The 22,739-nt window shown below is 49.2% G+C and overlaps 1 protein-coding gene across 1 annotated transcript in view; it reads right to left on the bottom strand.

The window, feature by feature from the left end:
* MAML3 (mastermind like transcriptional coactivator 3) overlaps nucleotides 1-22,739 on the bottom strand; it is a 245,894-nt gene that overhangs the window by 5,904 nt on the left and 217,251 nt on the right. The window contains exon 3 of the mRNA XM_075150116.1: nucleotides 942-1,184. Within this exon, the coding sequence (XP_075006217.1) occupies nucleotides 942-1,184 (243 nt within the window). The remainder of the gene's footprint in view (nucleotides 1-941; nucleotides 1,185-22,739) is intronic.

Raw genomic sequence — 22,739 nt, 5'->3', positions numbered from 1 at the left:
GCTATCAGTATTTCAGTGGTAATACAACATGCACGAGTTCTAACACAAACTAAGGCAGACCCCAAGTCTTAAACTGTATTTCCCCAGCAAGAGAGGTAAAGCCAAGCTTAAAGCAACTACTGACCTATCAGAACATTATCTAGGTAACGTTAGGGGACTGCAAGTTTAAACTTGGGTATGAGCTTATAGGAACTTAACAGTGTGACTTTCCACTGACTTTATCCTGGGCTGCTTTTAAAACTGCAGCTGAGTTAAACATGCATAAGACATCACCATTCAGACCAGGTAATTTAACATCTCTATTGCAAAGCCCGAGAGCTCCAGAAGCTGGGTGACAGGCTTCAGTGCAGCACTTCCACACTGCCACTGCGAGAGGTGGTTTTACTGTTCTCCCACTTCAGCCTCTGGTTCCCCCCTTGATGCTGCCTCTCCCTTGTGCTAACATAATTGCTCATACTGGGATGTGATAAACCGGATTAAGGAATTGATCTGGGTAAATACTAACTTTTTTCTTTGTTAGGTTACTGTAAACCCAAGTCAATTCTTTGTCCCAGATCACTGCACAGCTGTACGTAGCTTTTGCCAGTGCAAGACCGTAGTCAGAGGTACGGGAGAGCACCAGCAACCGTAACTGTAGCAGAGTCTGCTTCTGCCAGCGTAAACGCACCATGAGATACCAGGTTAAGAACTAACTTTTCCAGTGTCTAAAATCCCATGTGACTGTCAAGCCCACTGCTGGGAACATGGGTAATACTTGCCAAGCTAATGGTAAGACTGAGGCAGATGCCTCTTGTTTGATAACCATTGCTGAAATACCACGGTAGGAGCCACAGAGAGAGAATTACCAAATATGAAAGGAAGGGCTGGTGTTGCAGTGTCTCTTGCGCTCACGCTCTCATACCAGCGTGCATTGCAGTGCCTGAGACAAACGGATACTGTACCTGCTCCGCCAGGATCTGCTGCTGCTGCTGCCTTTGCTCTCTTAGAAACTGTTGTTTCTGCTGCTCTATCACGTGGAGCTGGGCTCTCTGCTCAATCAGCATCTGCTTCATGATGGCCGCTTGAGGTGGGTTGCCCAGGAAGGGACCCCCAGAGCTCGTGCCTGTGACCACGCTGCTGGAGCCTGGTGGGACAGAAGGCTGCATAGGCCCTGTGGTCCGAGACAATCCCACTTGATGCTGCTCCTGTGCAAAGGGAGAGAGAAGGCCTCATTACTTAGGGTGCTCCATGGGCAAGGGAAATTATGGCTCATTAACAAGAAGCGTTGAGTCTGTGGGTGAAGACTGGAGCTTAAAGAAAGTAAGGGTCCTTGGAAAGATGCTTGCAGCTTGTGACCAAGCCATGGGCTGTTCCCCACAGGGAGCAGGTGGCTGGTTCCTCTCCTCTCCTGGAGTTCAAAGCCCTCTCGGATAAAGCAAGAGCACTTTACAGTTCATTAATAATAAAATAATAAAGTCGTCTACTAGGTTTATTTTCATTTGGGATATTTTAACTTCAGAGTCATGTTTTTCTAAACTTTTTCTCCCTGATCATGGAGACAAGTATATTTTCTCTCCCTTTCCGTTTCCCTTTCTCCATTACACCAGTTTCACACAGTCATCTGGATTGAGGAGCTGAGGTTTTAGGCGCGCACAACGAATAGCAGGAGCTGGCAGTGTCAATTCCCCCTATATTGCACCAGAATCTCAGGATTTAACCACATAATGTGTTTATCTAAGATTTCCATCCCGCAGCATTGGACCAAAAGCGTGTAGTTGAAAGGATGCAGGGCACGTGATGCCACAGACACCTTCTCCTAAAACCACCCTGCTTTCTCTTTACGTTTCTAATCCAATTTGCTGCCTTTTAGTGCCGGGAAAATGAAGCGATAGAAGGCCGGGGGCTACATCCAAAACCTCCTCTCTCCGCCGGCCCTCCACCAGGCGCCAGCCGGGGGCTGCGAGGGGGCCGGGGAGCCCTCCCGCCCCGCGGCCAGCAGCAGCCCGCTCTCCCGGCGGGGGGGCCGGGGTTTCTCCCAAGCCCCGTGTCCGCCCCGGCTCCCCGCTGCTGCCGCCGGGCCCGCCGGCGCGGCCCGGGCAGGCTGCGGCCACCGGCGCCGCCGCCCGCCGGCAGGTGTCGCTGCCCGCCCGCGGCCCGGCCTGGCCCGGCCCGGCCGGCGGAGCGGGACCGGCCTCTCCCCGGTGAGGGCGAGGGGGGCCTGGGAGCGGCGGGACCCGCCCGCGGGCACCAAGGGAGCGGGCGTGGGAGGGCGGGGAGTGTTCGGGGGGGTCTGCAGCGGTACCCAGAGCTTGCGCCTCAAAAACCGCGCCCCGCGCTGCCCCGGAGCCGGCGGGTCCCCCTGAGCCTCCCGGCGGGTCCCCCTGAGCCTCCCGGCTCTCCCGCTGCCGGGGAAAACCGAAGCTAGCACCAGCCCGGTGCCTCCCTTGAGCACCACGGAGGGAGCCTTGCTCAAAAACAGATGGCCAGCTAGGGCCGTATTTAAAAAAATAAGGATTTGGGGGTTTGGTTAGAAAGCGGCAGGGGTAGCGCTCTTCCCCCAGTCCTTATTCCGGGTACTCCTTGGTGTAAAAGAGCTGAAGGACTTTCTTTTCTCTCCCATCTGCCTTCCACGTGATAGCACTGAGCCCCTCGCAGTCCCTGCATGTGTTGCCCCTGCAACAGAGCAGCACTGCTCCGCGTCCCGCAGCAGGGACCGCCGCAGGGACTTGCCCTGGGTCACGCTCGCAGCCTGTGCTCAGCCAGCGTGGGAGAGCCGGGCCCCAGAGCCGGCACCCCTCGCCGTGGGGCTGGCTCCACGCCCTCTGCCCTGACCGGGCACTGCTTACACCCGCCATCACCGTCCCGCACCCAGCACTTCAGCGCCCAGCTCTCTGCTCGGCGGGCTGGGATGCACGGGGACTGCCTGGTGAGGAGAGATGAGTAATGCTGTGGTTAGCTCAGGCTGGCTTCCCGAAAGACAAAAAACTGTGCAAGAGCTGCTCCTCCCGAAAGACAAAAAACTGTGCAAGAGCTGCTCCGCAGGGCAGGACCACCTTTTATCAAGTATTGGGAAAGCCACTGGCACGTACCGGCTTGTGGTGGTACCAGTGCTCTTCACCTCTGCTGGGCTAAGTAAGCCAGAGTAAGTACTGTAGAGTGCTGCTTGCTTGGCCGGACCAGCCTTAACATTTGCTCATTAGAACCTCTTTAATTGTTTTATAGAGATGGGTACTCATTCAAAAACACTAACTTAATGGACAGGACCTATATCGCTTTAGGATCCTTTGTGCAAAGCATGCCAGGGTGAGGTTTAGATTCATCTGCTTCATTGACAGTTTAAGTTATGTCAATGTGTGATTGGGAATGTATATACAAGTAATCTTACGACACCCACCCCAACCCAGTCAATGAAAGGGTTAAAATCAATGCTTGAGTATAGCTTGGGAAATTTAGATCAGCCTTTCTGCGTGAAGGTCAGGTTTTCAAGGACCCATCTGAGGAAATAACAAGAAAATACAATTTGTCCACACCTCTATTTTGCACAGATATTCCCTGAAGGGCTCTCTGCTGAAAGGCAGCTCTCCAATATTTAGGTTCTTTCTCTTTTTAACATCTGCCCTGGTTTGAAAGTTGCCTCCCCGCTCCTCTTTCCATGTTTGCCCCGGTCCCGTCTCATGCTGCACTTTACAACCTGGTCAAGCGTCGTCCCTGCGGCACCGTAAGGGCGAGGGCTGTGGCAGCTGCTGGGGCTTCCCCGGGCCCCGGGTCAGGGAAACGCACCCGCTAACGATCCCTCAGCTGCGCTTGCACCGAACCCTTTCGCCCACCCCTGTCCGTGATCTCCCGCTCTCGTTGCCTGGGGGGGACACAGACATCAGCTGTCTCCAGCAGAGCTGATGGTAAAGGCTTTTTCCTACCACCCCCTGGCCCTCCCCCTACTTCTGATGAAGTCATCAAGCTACAGATTGCATAACTGATGCACAGGACTATCTTGTGTTATACTGGGAGACGGGCCAACTGCTTCCATTTATAGACAAAAGCAATGCCACGCTGCCAAATAATGGAGCCTTTGCTGCAGCCACTACAAGGAAAAAGAAAAGGGGGGGAAAAACCCGGGAGCCAAAGGGCATGCTGTGAAGTGACATCACTCGGAGCTTCCTCCGCCGAGCCTCAGCGCACAGCTGCCTTTGGGGCTGCAGCCCAAGTCCTCACTGAATCGCCTTCAAAACAATCTTATTGCAGAACTACTGTCCTGGCTCTTACGCACGCACGGGAACGGCTGAGGGTCACATTCACCCCACGGTAATGCCGCAGAAGGCACTCGATTCTGTATCATATTACATTGTAAGTTAATTCCAGAGTTTAAAAAGGAAGAAAGCTTTGAAAGGAGCCCCGCCGGCTGACATGAGCCCCGTGCACTGTGCAGCAGCTGGAGGAAATAGGAAGATTAGCACAAAGGTGTTACTTCCAGTGCTGTGTGTTTAGTCATTTCGAGGTACGAGAGTTTACCTACTCATAGTGAAAACTTCCTGTTTCCAGTTTTAATAGCAGGTTTAAAGCCAGGCCTTCTTCATCAAGCCAAAACACCACCCTACCGCCCGGAATATTTCTTCTCCTTTCCATTTTTTTGGCGAAAGCTCTTCCCAACCAACGGTGAAAGGCCCCGCTGACATCACCGGGACCAGCCCTGGGTTGTGTGTCCTGAAAACAGGAGCACAGCCCAGGCAAAAGGTCTCCGCAGGCAGGAAAATGCTCCCTAGTGCCTGGGAGCAGAGCTTACCAAGCTGCTTACCAAGAGCACCTCTGCAGCCCCGCACTGCTGCTGTTAACCTCCGAGGGGGGGCTGTACGGCCCTGCCCAGTCCTGGCAGCAGCACGGGACCACGTGGGCTTCTGGGTGGCTTCAGCTTCTCAGCCAGGGGTGCGCACACCCACCCTCCTTCCACTGTTCCCTCTGGAGGTCCAGCACGGAGATGAAACCTGGAAGTGGGCTGGGGGGTACATGTGTGTGGCTGGGAACAGGTTGAAAGAAGCAACGCTGGGCTCTACACGGCTGCCTCTTACGAACCATGCCTGCTGCAGGCCCAGGTGCAGTCTCACCACAGGAGCCGAGCACCGGGTCAAGCGACGTGGGCTAAGTGCAGCACTTACGCAGTTACAGAGCTTCAAAACCAAACTCATCCAAGCTTCACTGACAACGCTCTTTGCTCCTGCCCTGCCTGCCAGCTCCCTCACCCTCCTACTGCACCCTGAGCCTTCTTGCCCCTGGACCTCGTGCTCCTCCTCCTCATTCCCTGCCGTCCCTTTCTCCTTCCTACACCCTCTGCCCTGCCTCTGCCTCTGTGTTTTCCTTTCTCCTCTAACTGGCGCTGCTGCCTCTTCGCTCTCCAGACACCCTCATCAGCACCCCGGCTAACCAGCTCCTGGCTGCACACCACCTCCACAGCTGACAGCGCCGGTACCCAGCGGCCCATGCCCACAGCCTGACTCACCGCGTGACTCAGGCTGCCACCGCTCCGGAGGGATTCCCTGGGGATCCGCAGCAGCAAGGGGACAACCCAGCTCCTTCCCCCAGGGCCCTGTGCTCGTGCGCGTGTGGGCACGTGCATACAGGGGTGCCCTGTATGGGTGTAGGCATGTCGTCCCTGAGAAGAGTGACAAGATGTCCTGGAATGGGAAACACGTGCTGTATTCTCAGCCTGTCTCTCATCTGCCTGTTACGTCTGGGAAGATGGTACAGTGTGACTTCTGATTTTCACTCTGGCTGTTTTCAGCAACACTCAAGGCCATTGCGTGCTACTCGCAGGCTGCAAACAGCTCTCTCCCGGTAACGGTGGCTCGTGCAGAGTTACACGCGCTCCAGCCGGGATGCGGGAAGCTGCAGCTCCGCCGCGAGGTCCTCACCGAGGGGCAGGTGAAGCCGAGAGGCCGGTTACGCACAGGCGGACGGTGCCAAGGCCTCTTCCCCTGACTCGGCTGTGCCTCAGAGCAAGTTCAAACACAGGCGCTGGCCCTGGCTAAGCTCCCAGGGACCCTGCCAGGACCCCTCCTGTCTCTGCATCCTCAGCCACCCGCTTTTAAAGCAGCCCAGGGACAGAACCAAGAGCTCGGCCCCTGGGAGCAAAACCAGGTATTGAAAGAGCCAAGCTGCCGTTGACGGAGCCAAAAAAGAGCCACAGTTTCCAAATGGTCAGCATTACAAGTCTGGACAGATTTTTATAGTTGCAGAGCACCCAGTAAGAGGAACTTTTGTAGGGATCTGGCTGCTTAGTTAACGCCTAGATAGGAGTTGCCCTCTGTTGATAATCTGATCCTTAGTTAAGTGACAGGAGCATAAATCCTGTGTCCTCCCAGTGTATTTCTACTGGAGTGAGGGGATCCTCCACAGGAGTGCAGGGGTGATGTGTAGGCATATATGTACAGTTATGCACATTAAACATAAGTGACTTTAAAAAGAGAACAAAGGGGAGTGGAAAAGGTATTTTCCTCTTTGTCTCAAATCTTATATGCCTCTTCCTTACCATGCAGTGATTTATTCCTTCCGTATGTCATTCAATCTCCCAACTACAGCTAAAAGCAATCACACAATTTTCTTTCAGAACAAGCAGAACGACCACCAGCTGATGCCCCGAGGGCCGGGCAGCTGGGTGCGGGTAAGTGCAGGCAGGCACCAGCCAAGCCTACTCACCAGCCCTCCCTGCACAGCCTGATGATCAGAGCCCTCGGACACGGTGAGCCGGCTCTGCTCCTGCTGAAGGCCGGGGGGCAGAGCGGGACCCCAGGGAAAAGGGGGCTCTTCCAGGCAACCGCTGGCAGAAAGCGACGGAGGATGGGTATTCCACCTCTGGGAACAAAGCGTTTCCCAAAAAGCTGAGGGAATCAGAGACTCGAAAGCAGGGTCTTAGTCTTAATGTGCGCAACGGACAATCAGACATGAGCTCGCTATGCCGTTCTGTGGTATGTGAACTAATGCGATCCTTGAATATACAAAGAGCGGAAGAGCAAATAGAAGCCAGGAGGTGGCTTATCCTGCATACTGCATTAGAAGAACAATACTAGAAAATGTACACAATCAGATGTCTACGTTTTAGAGTCGGAGCAGGAAAAGAAGACACAAAAATGATTTGAGGCAAAAAGTGCCAGTGAGTGACTTAAAGAGCTCAATCCATTTAGCTTACCACAAAGAAAACTGAGAGATGCTTTGACCATAGCGTATAAAAATACCTTCACGAGGGAAGAAATCCTTTAAAGAGTTCTTTTATCCAGTGAAGAAGGCAAAACCAGATACAAGGGCTGGAAGCTGAAGACAGATTCAAATCAGAAAGAAGAATCAAATTTTTACACTATGATTTCATTACCCATCAGAAATGGCAGATCTCCATGTTTTGATATCTTCGAGGATGACGGCCTTTCTGGATAAATACAACTTAGCGGTGCGTTTGAATGGCCTGCGATGTACAAGATAGTGCATATATGTATATACGTTAAAAAAGGGGGTCTCTAACCTATTACTGGGATCAAAAATATTACTCCATTTCCATATACTATGTCACAGTAAAACATCATCTCTACCCAGGGTTTTCTGAGCAGCCTGAAAGCACGTTCCGATATTCCCCCCGAAATATTTCTATTAAATTCCTTGTAATGTTGTTACTTATTGTATCTGGCAGGGATCTTAACCCCCTCTCTAAATCAGGCTGCCCAAAACAAAGCCCCCTTTCGCAGAATGGTACCATCTGACAGACCAAGGGAATTACAAATCCATTCATTTCAGACTTTTTTTTTTTTGCCTTGAAAGAGCCAGCGTACAGGACGAAGGGACGGAATATGCCAGTTTACAACTCCGACTCCGGCAGCAGGCTCTGCAGAGCGGATTGCTTCACCTATTTCCTCTGTCATCCAGTCTCAGGGAGGGGCTGCAAACCTCTCCTCTCTCCCCGGGCCCCCGGTTGCCATGGTCTTTCATATAGTATCTGCGCGAACAAGATCCCTCTGACGTTTGACACCAGACCTCTGCTTGCAGCCAATTTGTTTTCCTTTCACCTCCCTTCGCCTGCATCTCTCCTCCCCGTGTTTTTGATACAGTTTATTCTTTCCACAGAACAAACAGGATCTGTTAGACTATTACTTCTGTGTCTTTTTGTTTGTTCATCAGAGGGACTAATTTCTTCATTTCTGGTGACGAAGTAGATAACAAAGGGTTCTAAAATGAGCAACTGTTTTTCTAATACCATCTAAGAGCTAAAGACCGTCAGAAGTTCATCTCAAAGATTGCGAGGCAGAAGGGATCTTCGTTTTACCGGGTGGCACCAGAAGCCCTGCCTCCCCGTGCACCCACTTCTGCTTCAGCACCGTGGTTTGACTCCACAAATCCTGAGCAGTGCTGGTGGGATTCAGAAATGCGGCGTTTCAACAGAATGCTGTTGAACTTCAACCAGCATAATTAAAACAGGCTCATTTCCTCATTTACAAATAACAACTCTGGTGTTTTCTCCCCTCCCCCAAGAAAGAAACCTTTGCAGGGGAAATCACTCCTGCTTTTCAGTGTTGTTTACCCTCAGTCTCACCAGCTAGTTCCAAGGTACGGAGCGTAACGATATAATGGTTGGGTTTGTGCACTGAGGAAGAACTGTTCATTTATCTCAAATAACTAGTTTCCTTGTAATTGCAATTTCTTATTGGTCGTCTTATTTTTAGGAGAAAAAAATGGATCAGCCCAAATTAAACCCAAAATACATCTCTAAAAAAGGGAGAAATGAGTATACAGATATAAAAATATTTGTGAAGTGTAAAATTAAGATGAGCTCTTCTTATTTGCTTTCATGAGTTACAAGTCTTGGCTCAAGCAGAGTCTCTTGCAAATCTATCGTTATCACCTACTACCTGCTCGGTCACCTACGGGACGTGAACCTTGCGGGCCTGGGCAAGTCCCCATGGATATGCCCATACACGCTGTGGATGGTAGGGGCTAGTGACTGTGCTACCAGCTGGCCCGGAGGAGCTGAGACCGAGCCGGCACAGAGCCCTGGCGATGCTGGCAGGTCTCTGAGGCAGCCGGGGCCGCTTCTGATGCTCCCACCCAGCCCCTGCAACAGGAATCAATCTGCCCACTCTGCAATCTCACCTGCTCTTGAGCAATTTGCACTAGCGTTCATGCTCCAGTGAAACGGTATTTTACATAATTTTCTTGCAGGAGTGAACTAATGGGGTTAATCAAGCCATTAATTTGACCCGCAGAGGGAATGGCTGCACAGACAAGTTTGTGTGAGCAAGCCCGGGTGTGGTTTTACAGCGCAATGGTTGCTCAGAGGTTACTCCCACGTAACGCAGGAGTATGGAGCAGCCCTCCTCTCCCTGAAGAGCAGCCACCTGGCATTAGTTCTCGAGGCAAGAGGTCTGAGGGGGCTGCGGATGTGCCACAAAGCCAGCCCCTAACTGGCCTCTTGGCGCTGCCTCTGCAGCCGTGCTCTCCAACGCCTGCCCGCAGCCACAGCACCGATTTCTGAGCTCCGGCCCCTGAGCAGGGCTGGAAGGAGGGCAAGGATTTGAAAAAACACCAAGTGCCCAACCTTATATTTTCTGCATATTTATGAAAGCTGTAATTACTTCCCTGAAAGACTGCTGCGTGAAGCTGTGCCACCATGGCATTTCACAGCGCGCCCCACCACTCTGAAAGCAAGCAGCAACCTTCGGGGAGCAAAAGGCAGGGAGAGCTGAAACGCCAGCCCGCACGATAGCTTTGCCATACCCTCTCCCCGCTGCCTTCTACCACAGGCACAGCTGAGAACTTTCAAAGGTACAAATCAGGGCACTCCAGAGGAGCTGCCACTGCCCTCTCGGTGCCAGCTTGGCCCTGTCTTGTCAGATTTCCCGGGGCTTCCGAAGCTGGTCTGGGAGCAAAACGGAGCAAGAACCAAGCTCACGGAAGTGGCTGGACCCTGAAGCCGGTGCCTGTTAGAAATTCTCCTGCTAAAGGTTTTAGCTTTAATCAATGCCCCGTTCGAGTCCATCCTGGAGCAGGAGGGAGGAAAGCTAATGTGAAGCGTAAGGATAATCATGGCTAGAGAGCCCCGGGGAAGGGGGAGAGAAGAAAAATGGAAGATGAAAGCAGGCAAATGGTTTAAACAAACAGTCGCACAGGGCCAATGAAAAGGGGGAACAGAGGGAAAATGACACAATAAAAATAAATGCTATAAGAGAAAGAAAAGCTTCTAGCACACACAGGGAAAAATGTGGGGCCTGGAAAAAGCAAAAGTATGAGGAAAAGATGCTCTAATGGAGCTCTCTAGCAGCAAACACTAACCCATTACCAGGCAGCCCCTTTCCTTCTAATGGCCCGAGCCTGTACCACATTATCACCTTGTACCCCATGGAGTTCGCCGGTTGTTGAGGTATTTCACAGAGCCTGGCTCTAGCTCACGCCTGGCAGAAGCTGCCTGAAGTCTCCTGCGGACAATTGCAGAGTTGGTTTTTTCTTTTTTTTTACTCTAGGTGAAATTTTGTTAAATTTCCCCTTGGTTGTTTTGTTTGAGCATAAACAAAAGGTATTTTTCACACTTAAGGGCGTTTTTCAGATCCTTTTCTCTGTGCTGTGATAAATGAAATCCCTTTCATTTTTAGAAATTCAAACTTGGCACTTGTGTTGCTCCTCAGCAAGCAGCATGTAATTTGCCAAGCCTGAAAGAATCCTGGCTGAGAAATAAACACAGTGGGCCATATGCTCTCCTTCCCATATGCAGAAGGCACCTCACCTCAAAAATTGGGAAGAGGCTGCAATTGCCCCATGTCGTTGCTTCTGCCAAGGCAAAAAAAAATCCACAGAAAAATTTAGAGCAAAGGTTTGGGGCTCTCCACAAAGTAGCCCTCTTTCTGCACGCCTCCAGGGACCTCCCCTGCACTGTCACTGGCTATGTCGCCGGCTTCTGGCCTGGCAGAAATGCGGTGAGGGGTCAGGGAGTGCGTATGCCACGTCTTAGTGCTCACAGTAAAGCTGCATTATCTTCATTGGTATTTCGTGGCACAACTTGCTTTGCAAGTGAACGATCTGCAGAGCACAACCGTTCCTTTAGTAGTATTCTTTTCTAGCTCATTCACATCGTGCCCTCATGGGAGGAAGATCATACACCAGAAGGACTTGGGTGAAGTGACGACTTCTTTCTGCTCCATGCCCGTAAGAAACACAGACGGAGGGTGTACCACATACACGTATTACCTCATTTTTTTTGTAATACCTCAGACACATTGGTGCTTATAAAGAACGGTCATCTGTACAAATTCATGCATAAATTCCACGATCTTCCCCTGTCTAACACCAACTTCAAAGAGTTGGAATAACTCCCTTGTCTTTGGATACAGGCGCTTGTCTATGCAGCCTCTCTGCAGGTGGTATTTCAATCTAAAATTGAGAGCCAAGTGTTTTCAAAAGGTAGCCGGCAAGACCAAGGGAAGCGGTCTTCTGCTGCAGCTGCCCAGCAAAGCACGTTATCTTTGCTGTAGTTTTGAGTAACTACCTGCTGATAAGCTGAAGTGGCTGGGATGGCACACCAGGTCTGTGAGCTACTTCTTTCCATGTCCTTGAACCCAGGCTACCCAGATCACCTAGTTCCAGTACTTGAAACTCTTTTGATTTCTCTTCCACCTTGGACATGGTCTTTGTGTTTCCACTAGCCACCTGGCCTTTGTTTTGATATTCAATCTTATTAGCCCTAGTGAAAACTGAGACAAGGTATTCTGATTTGGGCTATGCCTAGGTTGTCTTTAACCTTGACATGCTCTTCACTGCACGGTTCCTCCCTTCTCTCTGAGGTCCCCTTTATTTATATGGCTAAGGAAAACTCCACTACTGAATTCATTTCTTTTGCAAGGCCTAACTCAGCTCGGCTTTTGGCAGTACTGACTTTACCCCTAGACTTCCAGGTCTCTAAGGCATAGTTTCCTTTGCTGATCAAGCCCTTTTTCACGCCTTCTGAGGCTTTCTGGATATCCTTGATACCTCTTCTGAGACAATTACTTATCTCTTAAGTTTTAAACTTCTTTTTAAACTTTTTTTTTCCTTCTTCCACACCATGAATGCTTTTTTGCCTCCTTCTGCCATCTTCCTAATGCACACTCAAGTTCACCAGCTTAACTAGTCCTCACAGCTGCAATCCCAGCTGCCTTTTTGCAGCCTTTGACTCACTCCTCAAGCCCTGCCTTCTCCTGCCTTCACTGGAGACAGGTCTTTGCACAGGATTGTGTTGATCTCTCCCTTGAGAGACTTAACAAAGCAAGACATGATCTCCCTCTCCCCCCGCTTGCTTTCCTTCATGTCCTGCCCGGCTCTCCCTCCTGGCCACAGAGGCGGTGGCCTCATCAGTGGTTCCCAGCCCTTCTTCTCCTGGTGACCTCGCTGCGTCCTGTCTTCTCATCTCTCTTGCCCCTGACTGCCTCCTTCTTCTTTATATCTCGCTCTCCTCTCACTCCTTCCCCTCACAGCACAAGCATGCTTTATCTTCATGCTTTTAAAAAAACAAAACAAAACAAAACAAACAACCCTTGACTCCAAGTGACTCTCCAGCTCTCACCCTATCTCTCTTCTCACTGCCATCTCTAAGCTTATCGAGTGTGTTGCCTATGATTTATGTGATTTAGACTGAATTTAGCCTCCACCTCCAACATAGATTCTTTTCCAAACAGGCTTTCACTTCTCGCCTGTCGCAGAAACTAATATCACAGAGTCCCTAATATCCTTTGTCTGGCTGCAGCTCTGCACTATTACACCAGGCTCGCTGCCATAGCCTGTCAGCTCCTTCTGGCGCTGCTGACCACACTCCACTGGAAATCTGGTCCTCCCTTCCCAGTGCTCCTACTTGACTCCAACACCTTCAGTTGCTTTTTCAGTGTTACTCGGAGTCGTTTGTCACTGCTCACCCTCCCACCTGCCACCGTTCTGTGGGTCTGCGCTCCTGTCCCTCGTCTCCTTTCCCTCTCACTCGTATCTCTGAGCAAGTTCACTCTCCGTAAACATTCAAGGACCTTCTCTACACCAGCAACTCACAGACCTACCTCTCTGTCCCCGGCCAGTTCCCGTCTGTTCTGACTAAATTCATGCCCTGCCTCTGGGATCATCTTGTGGATATCTGTCAGCTCAAGCTTAAAGTAGGCTCTCATCCTACTCCCTAGAACTCCTCTCCTTTCTGTTTCTTCAGTCCCTGTGGACAACACCATCACTTGACTGTCACTCAGCCCATAACCTGGTTGTCATCTTTGCTTCAACCGTCCCTGCAGAGTCCCACAGCCAGGCTCTCATAGCCTTGCACCCTGACGGTTGCAATCTTACCCTGCTTGCAGACAGCCAGAGTGCTGCTGCCCAGATCATTTTCTTTGCCTGTCATCTTGACTGTGTCATCTCTCTCTTTGCAACCCTCTCTTGGCTTCCCCTTCTTTTGGATTTCAGCCCCCTTCCTTGCTCTCAAATCCAGCTGCAGCATATGCCACCTCACACATCACCTCTCATTCACTGCTGAGGCTTTCCGTCCCCCCATCACGACCCATTCTTTTCCACGTGTTACATTTTAGCTAAAAGTGCCTTCACACTTTCCTCCCTGCTGGATTTCATTTTGGGGAGGACATTCTCAAAATCATACAAATCTGACCCTGAACTCTGCGCCCAGTATAGTTACATGTGTAGAAGTTTCTAGAAATTCCTGTCTCCGTGATGTCCAGCAGTCTCTTCTTTTTCCTTGTACTCCCTGGTGTGTTTGTCTCCCTGTGTTACCTCTTATCTTACACTTAGGTTGGAAGTATTCGGGGGGAAGGAAATATATTTACATCCTGCATCTGCAAGAAGCCTAGCACAATGGGACTCCTAAACTGGGACTACGACTCAGAGGTGCTACCCACCATAGCGCAAGCAGTTACAAATACAGTTAAATCTGCATACAGCTGAATATGCTATTTTATATTCTGTAGATGCGAGAACACCAACACTTCAATGTGCCCTTGCTCCACTACTTCTTCTTTTAAAGGACGCAATATCAGGATGAGATATTGTATGCTGAAAAAGTCAGGAAATGCTAAGTTACAGTTCCCACGGCAATTGTAACTCAGCCTCATACGGTAAGGCACAAAGGTTATCACCATATACAATAACAGAGGATGCTGAACACATGCAAAGTGACCAAATTACTGTTGTGGCAGATAACCAGGTCTTTGAACTTCTGTGCAGGTAAAATCTTAGACATTTACTGGGCTTTTAGCATTTAATTCTAGAAATGTGAAGTCCAACACCCTATAAATAAGAGTCAAAATTACGTTGTATAGCCAGTAACCGGTCCCAGCAGTAGCTTGTAGCCCTCTTTGTAGAAACACAGCTAATGGCAACGCGAAATATTTCCATTACTTTATGAGCTCTGGTAGCTGTCAACTGAGAGAGGGATCTGCCGATCAGAGAAATCTGAGAAGACATCAGTGTGTCAGAACAAGTGAAAAGACTTGACACAGAGGGCACATTTTTGTTGAGCAATTTACATTAGCACTTCTGGACAAATTCTACATTTCACATGCAATTCACAAACCAACAGCAGCACTGCTAATTGGTGCAGTTGCCACTCAACTGCGGTGCCTTGTTTGAGCTATCACTAACGTGAATGAAGACTACAGACTTTTTTTGAAAAAATGCAGCAATTATTTTGCAGACTTTGAGTTGGGTTTCCCCTGCCCCCACTTTCATCCTTACAATTTCATTATCTCAATACCTTAAAAAGGACCTGGAATAGAAAAATGCAAACCTCAGAAAAGTTCTGTTGAAGTTATTAAGAAAAAAAAAAAAACTGTTTGCAAAGAATGATGCCCTTCATTAATATAACCGTTAGCCCTACCATTACCGTGAATTTGACCGTGTCCCCGAGTGCCAATGCAAAGCTACATGTTGATCTGAAAAAATAACAGTAAGTGGCAGAGTACTGGTGACTCCAAACCAAGGCTGTGCTCTGCACGTATCTAAAATGCTGATGGGATGACAGAATCTCTCTGTTTCCTCTTAGGTGGTATTAGAAGTTATTTAACTGAAAACAGGGCAGATCCCTCATCCATCATTCTTTATCCTTTGTAAAATCGAGTCTCCTGAGAAAAGGAAAGAGCTTCCATACTGCAGCTTTCTATTACCGCTGCTCAAAATGCTCAGGCAGCTGCGGCTCAGCTGAAGGAAGGTTTGGCTGACTCCTTTTCATAAAGTTGGATGGCTATTTTTAGGCCATATTTCCTTTAGGCCCATACAGTGCAAAATCCAAAGGAGCTAATGGGATTGGTAGGTGCATAGATTATTGGTGACCTCCTCTAGAGCCCATTTCCTTACTACATTTTTTTCATAATGTACAGTGAAAAAGGGAACAACCTACAGTTAAAGATCTTCCTAGCTAGCCTCGATACCTTTTATATGCAAATGCTCATGAGAGACCAATGCGCAATACCTAAAGATGAAACAGCACGAGAAAAACTATACAGATGCACCTAGATCTAAATAAATCTAAATCCGAAGAACTGGATTTTTAATGGAGTATTTTGGTTGCATCTCTACAGACAAATAGGTAGCTGTAATGTACTTTCATTCTGATCCTAATCTTCCTGCAGCTGCAAGAATCCCATCCCCTTTCTTGCTTCCCTTGAGATCTCCTTGGCCCCATCCTACTAAGGGTCCAACCTCCCTGTTGTAGAAGTCACTAGCAGAAGTCACATCTTATCCACGGCTCCCAGCTGTGCTCTCCTCGGAAAGAACAAGAGAAGCGACAGCAAGCTAGTGTAACTCCCAGTCCTGATCACGAGTGGGTCTGAATCCTGGATACGGATGTCATTTCATTTGCTGCAGTGAAGCACAAACCAGACTGTTGGGCAAACTCCTGTAACACATCTTTTTTGGTGTAAATAACTCAGCTTGGGCTTCCTTCTGCCACACCCTGGGTTATAGGCAGAGTGACTAAATCCTGATTTGCAGGCCCAATTATTTTGAGTACGACTGCACAGTCTTCACGGAAGTTGGTGCTCTGTACACCCCCCACTCCCCAGGCTGATTCAGTGGTAGTCAGGGAAGCAGGGGCTGGCTGGTGGCTCTGCGTGTGCCCTGTCCCGAACGCGGGGCGCCCAGCACTGCCTCTGCAGGGCTGCTCCAGAGGGGACTGCAGGGAGCCCAGCGGGGCTCTCCTCTTTCAGCCCCCCTCTGAGCATCCCTCCAGTATTCACCTGGCGAGGCATGAAAAAAGAGAGCCCCTGAAATCTCCAGGGTTGCCTCCTTCCTTCCAGCTACTTCATCCTCTGCCTGTATTGAAAAAACAGAGAGCTGATACCTCAAACCCTTCACAAAGAAAAGCAAACGGTGCCTGTGTGAAACCATAGGCTGTACTGCCCAACGGTAGAGCAGGGCTCCAATTTAATAACACATGGTGTGGCCATCAGCTGTGATTCCACAAAAACTGCAGAAGATATCTTTGGACCTCTTAATATCTTATTTCTGACATATGGAGGGACTGGGGAGTTTGCAGCTTCCCACCTGCTTAAATATAATTCACTACAAAGCATCAAACAGATGCATTCAGCCCTTTGTAGACGTATCATTACCTTATGTGTTCATGTAACGCACATCTGTAGCACATTGGCAGTACACCTAGTTAATGTGTGGGAGACTCCTAGGTTCAAAGCCTCCAGTGTTTCTTTTGTTCTCTAATGAATCCTTCTTTTGTTTAGCTTCCCCTCCCCTTAGGTTGTAGCTGTAACTCTGTCATTAGCATCCTAAAAATCTTTTCCTCCAAAACTACCTACAACACTGCAATAAGCTGGGAACATATTAGGAAGCACCTAAATGAATCATGATTCTTAGTTAAGACAGGTTTAACAGGTCTGGGTCACTGTTTTCAGCAGTACTGTTGCTTAGTTAGCAAACTTGGTAATCAAATATTCCCCTAAAAACCAGGTGAGGTGAGATTCCTGTGCTATACTCCAGCTAGTAAGCTAGGTTCATAATGTTTCAAATAAAAGATGCATTTGTGCCTACTAAGAGTGTCACAATTTTTTTGAGTCTCTGCAGACCCGCATCTGCTTCTCAGTGGCCAAAAATCAAAGCATTCAGGCACCTCCATGGCACCCCACTGAAAATGCTGAGCTGTGTCCTTTGTGTGGAACCATTTTGTTGAATTTTCACTGGACTTCAACCTAATGACCCCAAACCTGATTTCCTAGATATGCATGAAAACACACATGTAACACTGAGATATCATCTGCAACACAGACTGGCAACTGTGGTGTCCACCAGATTCACTGTCCCTCCCAGTGCTGGCATCTTCCTGGGCTTCACCAAAAGCGACCAGCTACCAACAAGTTCTGGGAAGCAGGTAGCGGAAGATGCTGATAAGGAAATGTTATCACAGATAGGCACAAAGACAGACAGACTTTAGTCATGTTCTGACAGCCATTTGCCTGTGAATTAAATCATAGAATCATAGAATAGTTTGGGTTGGAAGGGCCCTTTAAAGGTCATCTAGTCCAACCCCCTTGCCGTGGGCAGGGACATCTTCAACTAGATCAGGTTGCTCAGAGCCCCGTCCAACCTGACCTTGAATGTTTCCAGGGATGGGGCATCTACCACCTCTCTGGGCAACGGGTGCCAGTGTTTCACCACCCACATTGTAAGAAATTTCTTCCTTATATCTAGTCTAAATCTACCCTCTTTCAGTTTAAAACCATTCCCCCTTGTCCTGTCGCAACAGGCCCTGATAAAAAGTTTGTCCCCATCTTTCTTATAAGCCCCCTTTAAGTACTGAGAGGCTGCAATAAGGTCTCCCCAACGCCTTCTCTTCTCCAGGCTGAACAACCCCAACTCTCTCAGCCTTTCTTTGTAGGAGAGGTGTTCCATCCCCCTGATCATTTTTGTGGCCCTCCTCTGGACCCGCTCCAAATGCAGTGGGGGTTTTGCCTTTATAAAAATGCCGAGCTAATATTCATTGAGTTACAGTGCTTTCAGTGGGCTGACTCCAGTTCTTCCCAAAGTTGTCAGACCTCTTCTCCAAGACAGCTTAGGGACTGCTGTCCCCAAGCCAATGGTCAGGGTGTGATCTGGGGAATTTCCTCTGTGAGGAACCCAGCGGCAAGGCAGGCAGGCCACACGGCTGGCAGAAGCGTCAGACTCCCGAGTGCTGGGCTGCTTACACCTCACGGACACCTCCGGCAACTTAACCGCAGTGCTCACGCTTCCACGTACTGTTATCTGAATAACTGTGCACCCTAGTGAGACAGTTCAGCTTTATAAAAAGGTTTGCGATTCTTAGCCAGCACGGTGATATGGGCCTAACTTTGTCAGACGACTCCAAATTGTAACAGAATCGGCAGATTTCAGCATTCGTTTTTTCACTGCAAAAAAATCAGCTTCTTAACAAGCATAACACATTAGCAATGTGTATTGTTGCCCTATACTCATCAATTAGCATTATTATCTTTATTTAACTGTAAGTGGCATGTTTTCTTTGCTGGCTTCCTTCCAAAATCATCTGTTACTCTGAGCTGAGGTAGTAATACGGTCTCACTGCTTATGATGAGACATTTCTCTCTTAAAAAACATAAACACACCACCACCTGAAGAATGGTGTAGTGACGATGCCCAGGAAAAAGACAACCATAAATAAAACCCATTCTTCCTTTCCCTGACTTTTCAGAAACAATCCTGCAGCAAACTCCAGCTCCTTTGGCCAGCCACTAAAATCAGCAAAGATGCGAGCCAAGGCAGAGCCCCAAGCCTCCAAAAGCTGCTGGGGGAAGTGGTGTGGGGAGCTCCTGGAGTGCCCCTGCCTCCCACAGCAGAGTGGGAACCTCTGTCCCGTGGCTCTCCGCAGTGACTGTAAGTGCAGCGATAGCCTCAGTTACAGACCTGGTGGCAGCCTTCCTTCTGAAAACCAAACAGCAAGCTCACACAGATCAACAGCCAAATGCAGCTGCAGAAGAGGAAGGCCTGCTGCATCTTCAGCAGGTGCTGGGCATGGACACGTCTGCTGACAAGAGGAAATGACTGAAGATTTACAATGGCGAAAGCAGGGTATACAACCTGAAAGAATAATTAGCTTTTTCCTTCCCCTCAAAACATTGTCTTATGGCCTAAAAATATATCCTATATCTTACATGAAATGAAGACAAGCGCATTGACTGTTAACACCCACATAATAAAATCACCCCTAAAAATTCAGGAAGCAAAGATATTCCCATTCCCAAGCTTGTACTCGGAAGAATCACGCCGAGTGTGTGGCACCAGTTTGGCACTGGCACTAGGAAGAGAAACAAGCCAGTGTTGTGTGTCTCATTTATATGTTTTTACTGTTATTTTCCCTCATTAATCTTAGACTGCTTCAAAATTAATTTTCTCTTCTTTCTTAAAGGCTCTGGCCATGCTGACTAGTACGAGTGAAAAGCTACAACGTTTTTCTGAAGCCAAAGTCATTGCCCACAGAATTAAAACCTTCATCCATAATGGACTCGGTAGTCAAAGCTGAGTGCAGAGTGCAGTGCTGCAACATAGGTCGTACGGTCTTTTCTACGGGAATACAAACAAGATTAGCGTAGAAAGAGGTCCAAAGATTATTTAAATGCCAAAACAAGCTTAATTGCCTAATTAATTGAACTAGGCCCCACCTCCTCCAGAATAACTCGACCCGTTCAGCACTGGAAAAAACTCATGTTGACACTGCCCTTGTTTGTTTGGCTGTGTGTCAGCCCGAGAGGGTATATTTAGCTTTAGCGCGCTTGCAGGATTGCATCTCGCAGCTCAACAGGAAATCTCTGGAGTCAAAGCTAAAGATATCACTGCATGCTCGGAAATTTACGGCCAGCTGTAAAAGTGGAGCTGTGGTGGTCAGAGTGCTCAACAGCCTTCTTTTAAATGAGCGTGGAGGCTGAATTAAACACTTCACTGTGCTGAGTTCATGGCAGGCAGGGTGCACCCGCCGAGCTAAAAATAGCAATGGAGGAGGCTCTTCTCTTGCTGGGATAATACTGAATTGATACATCCCATTCCCATTCCCAGGCTTGTGCTCACGAGTAGGTGGGAGGGGGAGAAATCTGAGGAGGGAGAGCGGGGGACCGCACGCACGTGAAGGGTTGCTGAAGGAGCACAGAAATCTCCTCCTCTGAAGCTTTCAGGAATTTTAACAGTTGTCGGATCCATTTCAAAAGAGACAAATCATAAAAGAGAACACACATCCAACACAGGTTTTCTTTTCCATTAAAAAAATCTAGGCACGGGTTGTGGCACCAATTCCAGGGCAATTCCAGACAGAGAATCCTTTTCTTTCAGTCTTGCCTGCCCTCGATGTTTCTAAGTGCCATTTTGCCTGATGCTCTCGTGGCTCCCGAGCACGCCCCTCCAGCGCTGGGCGAGCACGGGGCACTTCAGCTGCAGCCTCACCTAATGCCTCAGCCTCAGAGAAATACCTTACTCAGGGGAAGAATTTACTGAGGTGACTTCTGTGCTAAAAGTTGAAATGGTTAAAAATTAGCCTGAATATGGAAACTCACACCTCTAAGGTCTCTCTCACGAAGTCAGCAGTGATATCCTGGTGGATGGCCCACGGCGTCAGCACACCGGGAGAGCACCTGAAAGGGCCTGTGCTACTGCAAGATGATGCCAAACAAGACGTGTGCCCAAACAAGTCATGCCACCTTGCTTGGTTCAGTAACCCAGCGGGTGGAAAAAAGCAACCACTGCCACAGAAGCCCAGGGAAGACAAGGCCTTGGAGCAAACAGGGACTTGCGGGGAGCTGTTCTGCATTGTTTGCATGGCCTAACCATACAAGCTTCATACGGCATTTTGTAAAGCATTGGACCATACTAACTCAGCAAAGCTCCGTGGTACACTGAAGGATCAGGCCCTTCTACTTCACCACAGTTAAGGCATGAATTTGACCCAGGACCATTCTCTATTGAGATAATGAAAAGGCAGGATGTAAAAACAGCTCTTGTTTTCTGTTAATAAGTGCTTTCTTCCTCTATCTTATCATTTTCTCTCGGGTGATGGCTAGCTGCCTGTTTGCATTTCATCTCAGCTTTGGGAATGCTTTGTACAGTCCAAGTAATCGAGTAAGCCGGAGCACACCTCTCTTTGCTCAGTGACAGGACAGCTATGTATGTTTATGAAGCAAAATCAAAAAGGAGTAAATGTAAACAAGCCGTCCCTCTTTGAAGAGCTCCTCAGCATACAAAGTGTTCTGTCAATAGCTGTGTAAGGAAGTACCGCGGCCCTAGAGTCTTGCATGCTGTTCATACCAAAAAAAGCAACTTTGTTAATCTAAATAAGATTAACCTCTTTTCTTTCAAGCAAAAAGCTGCCCGTGCCACCCTGCCTACAGCCGACTGGTCTCACAATTTCTTTGCCTCCAGACAGGTCAATTAACTGGTGGAGAGGGGGTAGGTAGGTGGATGTAGTCTTAGGAGGTGTGCAGAATTTGTTTTTATTAACCCTACACAGGAGAAGGCTAGTTGTAAGGCTGGGGTTTGGCAGCCTGATGCATTCACAAACCGGATTTTGGCCAAATCACTCCCCTACCTCATGCCTCGGCGTCCCCACCCGTACAGCCAGAACGACGACAGTTCCTCTGATTTCACCAGACTGCCCTGACCCCAGCAAGGCAGCCGGGACCCAGGGAGCTACAGTGCCAGCATGCTCTACTTGCATCCTCAGAGAATACATTTTCTTGAAAAAAGCCCAGAATTGTATTCCTTGTCTGCATGCACCTGAACAAACCAACAGGCAAAAATCTTACTCAAAACAGAACAGGGAAGAAAAGAAATTTCTCTATCCTATTGGACTCCTGCTTCCTTTGAGCAAGGTTACTAAAAATGTAGGTTTAGGACCAGGCAGGAGAAGGAGAGCAGACTTCTTGGCTAAAAAAGCGGGATTTGCTGTGGCCCAGGCAGTGCCAGCTTTTCTGGATCCTGAGACAAGCCTCTCCTTATTTCCAGAGCTGGGTGAGACGGAGCAGCAGAGCCCCGTGAATCTGTCATGGCTGTCGGGAGCTGACAGCTGTGCGCTCCCCCTTCGGCAAGCTGCTTCCTTTTGTCAGGTGTAATCTGAGTGCTACACACCAGCAGGCACACACTCGGCCCCTGCTTACAGGCACCTTTGCGGTGCCGGAGCAAGGCTCGGTTGCCATCAGAAGATTTAAGGGACGATGCTGAGACGGGGGCCGAGGCTGGCCGTGGCCGGCTGCTTTCAGCTGCTCCCGCAGCAGCACTGCTTGCCGGAGGAGGCGCGGACCCTCGCGAGCTGCGCCGACGTGTTACGCTCCCAGCACTAGCTTATTGCTGAATCTACTAAAGGAAGCAAAGTTCAGTGGTAAACAGGAGACCCCTCAGCAGGGAGAAACCCTGCAGATTTCCCACGAGTGGAAGAACTCAAGAAGGTGTGGAGCCCTTCTGCACCGAGGCACTGGTCCAGCCGCCTGAGCACGCGCCAGGGTAAGAGGCTGCTCAGCAGCCCGCTCTCCCGGGGCGGCTCTTCAGGATGGTGACAGCTCCGCAGAGCAACGCGCCGCGATCCCATAAACTTGCCGTGCCAAGTCATGACCTGATTGGCAGATGATGGGAGTCAAGCCACAGTCCCCTGAGCACCAGATGCTTAGACTGCAAAACCGCTGCTTTGGTTAAGCTGTCTACGCTTTCTATTATGTAATGTACTTTGAGCTAAAAAGGCTCTCCTTGGATAATCCCGGCATTTTAGAGCTTTACCGCCAGAAGTGCTCTCTAAGGGCACT

Source organism: Calonectris borealis, chromosome 4, assembly GCF_964195595.1.
Source record: "Calonectris borealis chromosome 4, bCalBor7.hap1.2, whole genome shotgun sequence".
Taxonomy (NCBI): Eukaryota; Metazoa; Chordata; class Aves; order Procellariiformes; family Procellariidae; genus Calonectris; species Calonectris borealis.
Note: the sequence above shows the minus strand (reverse complement) of the source record. Positions and strands in the feature narration are given on the sequence as shown.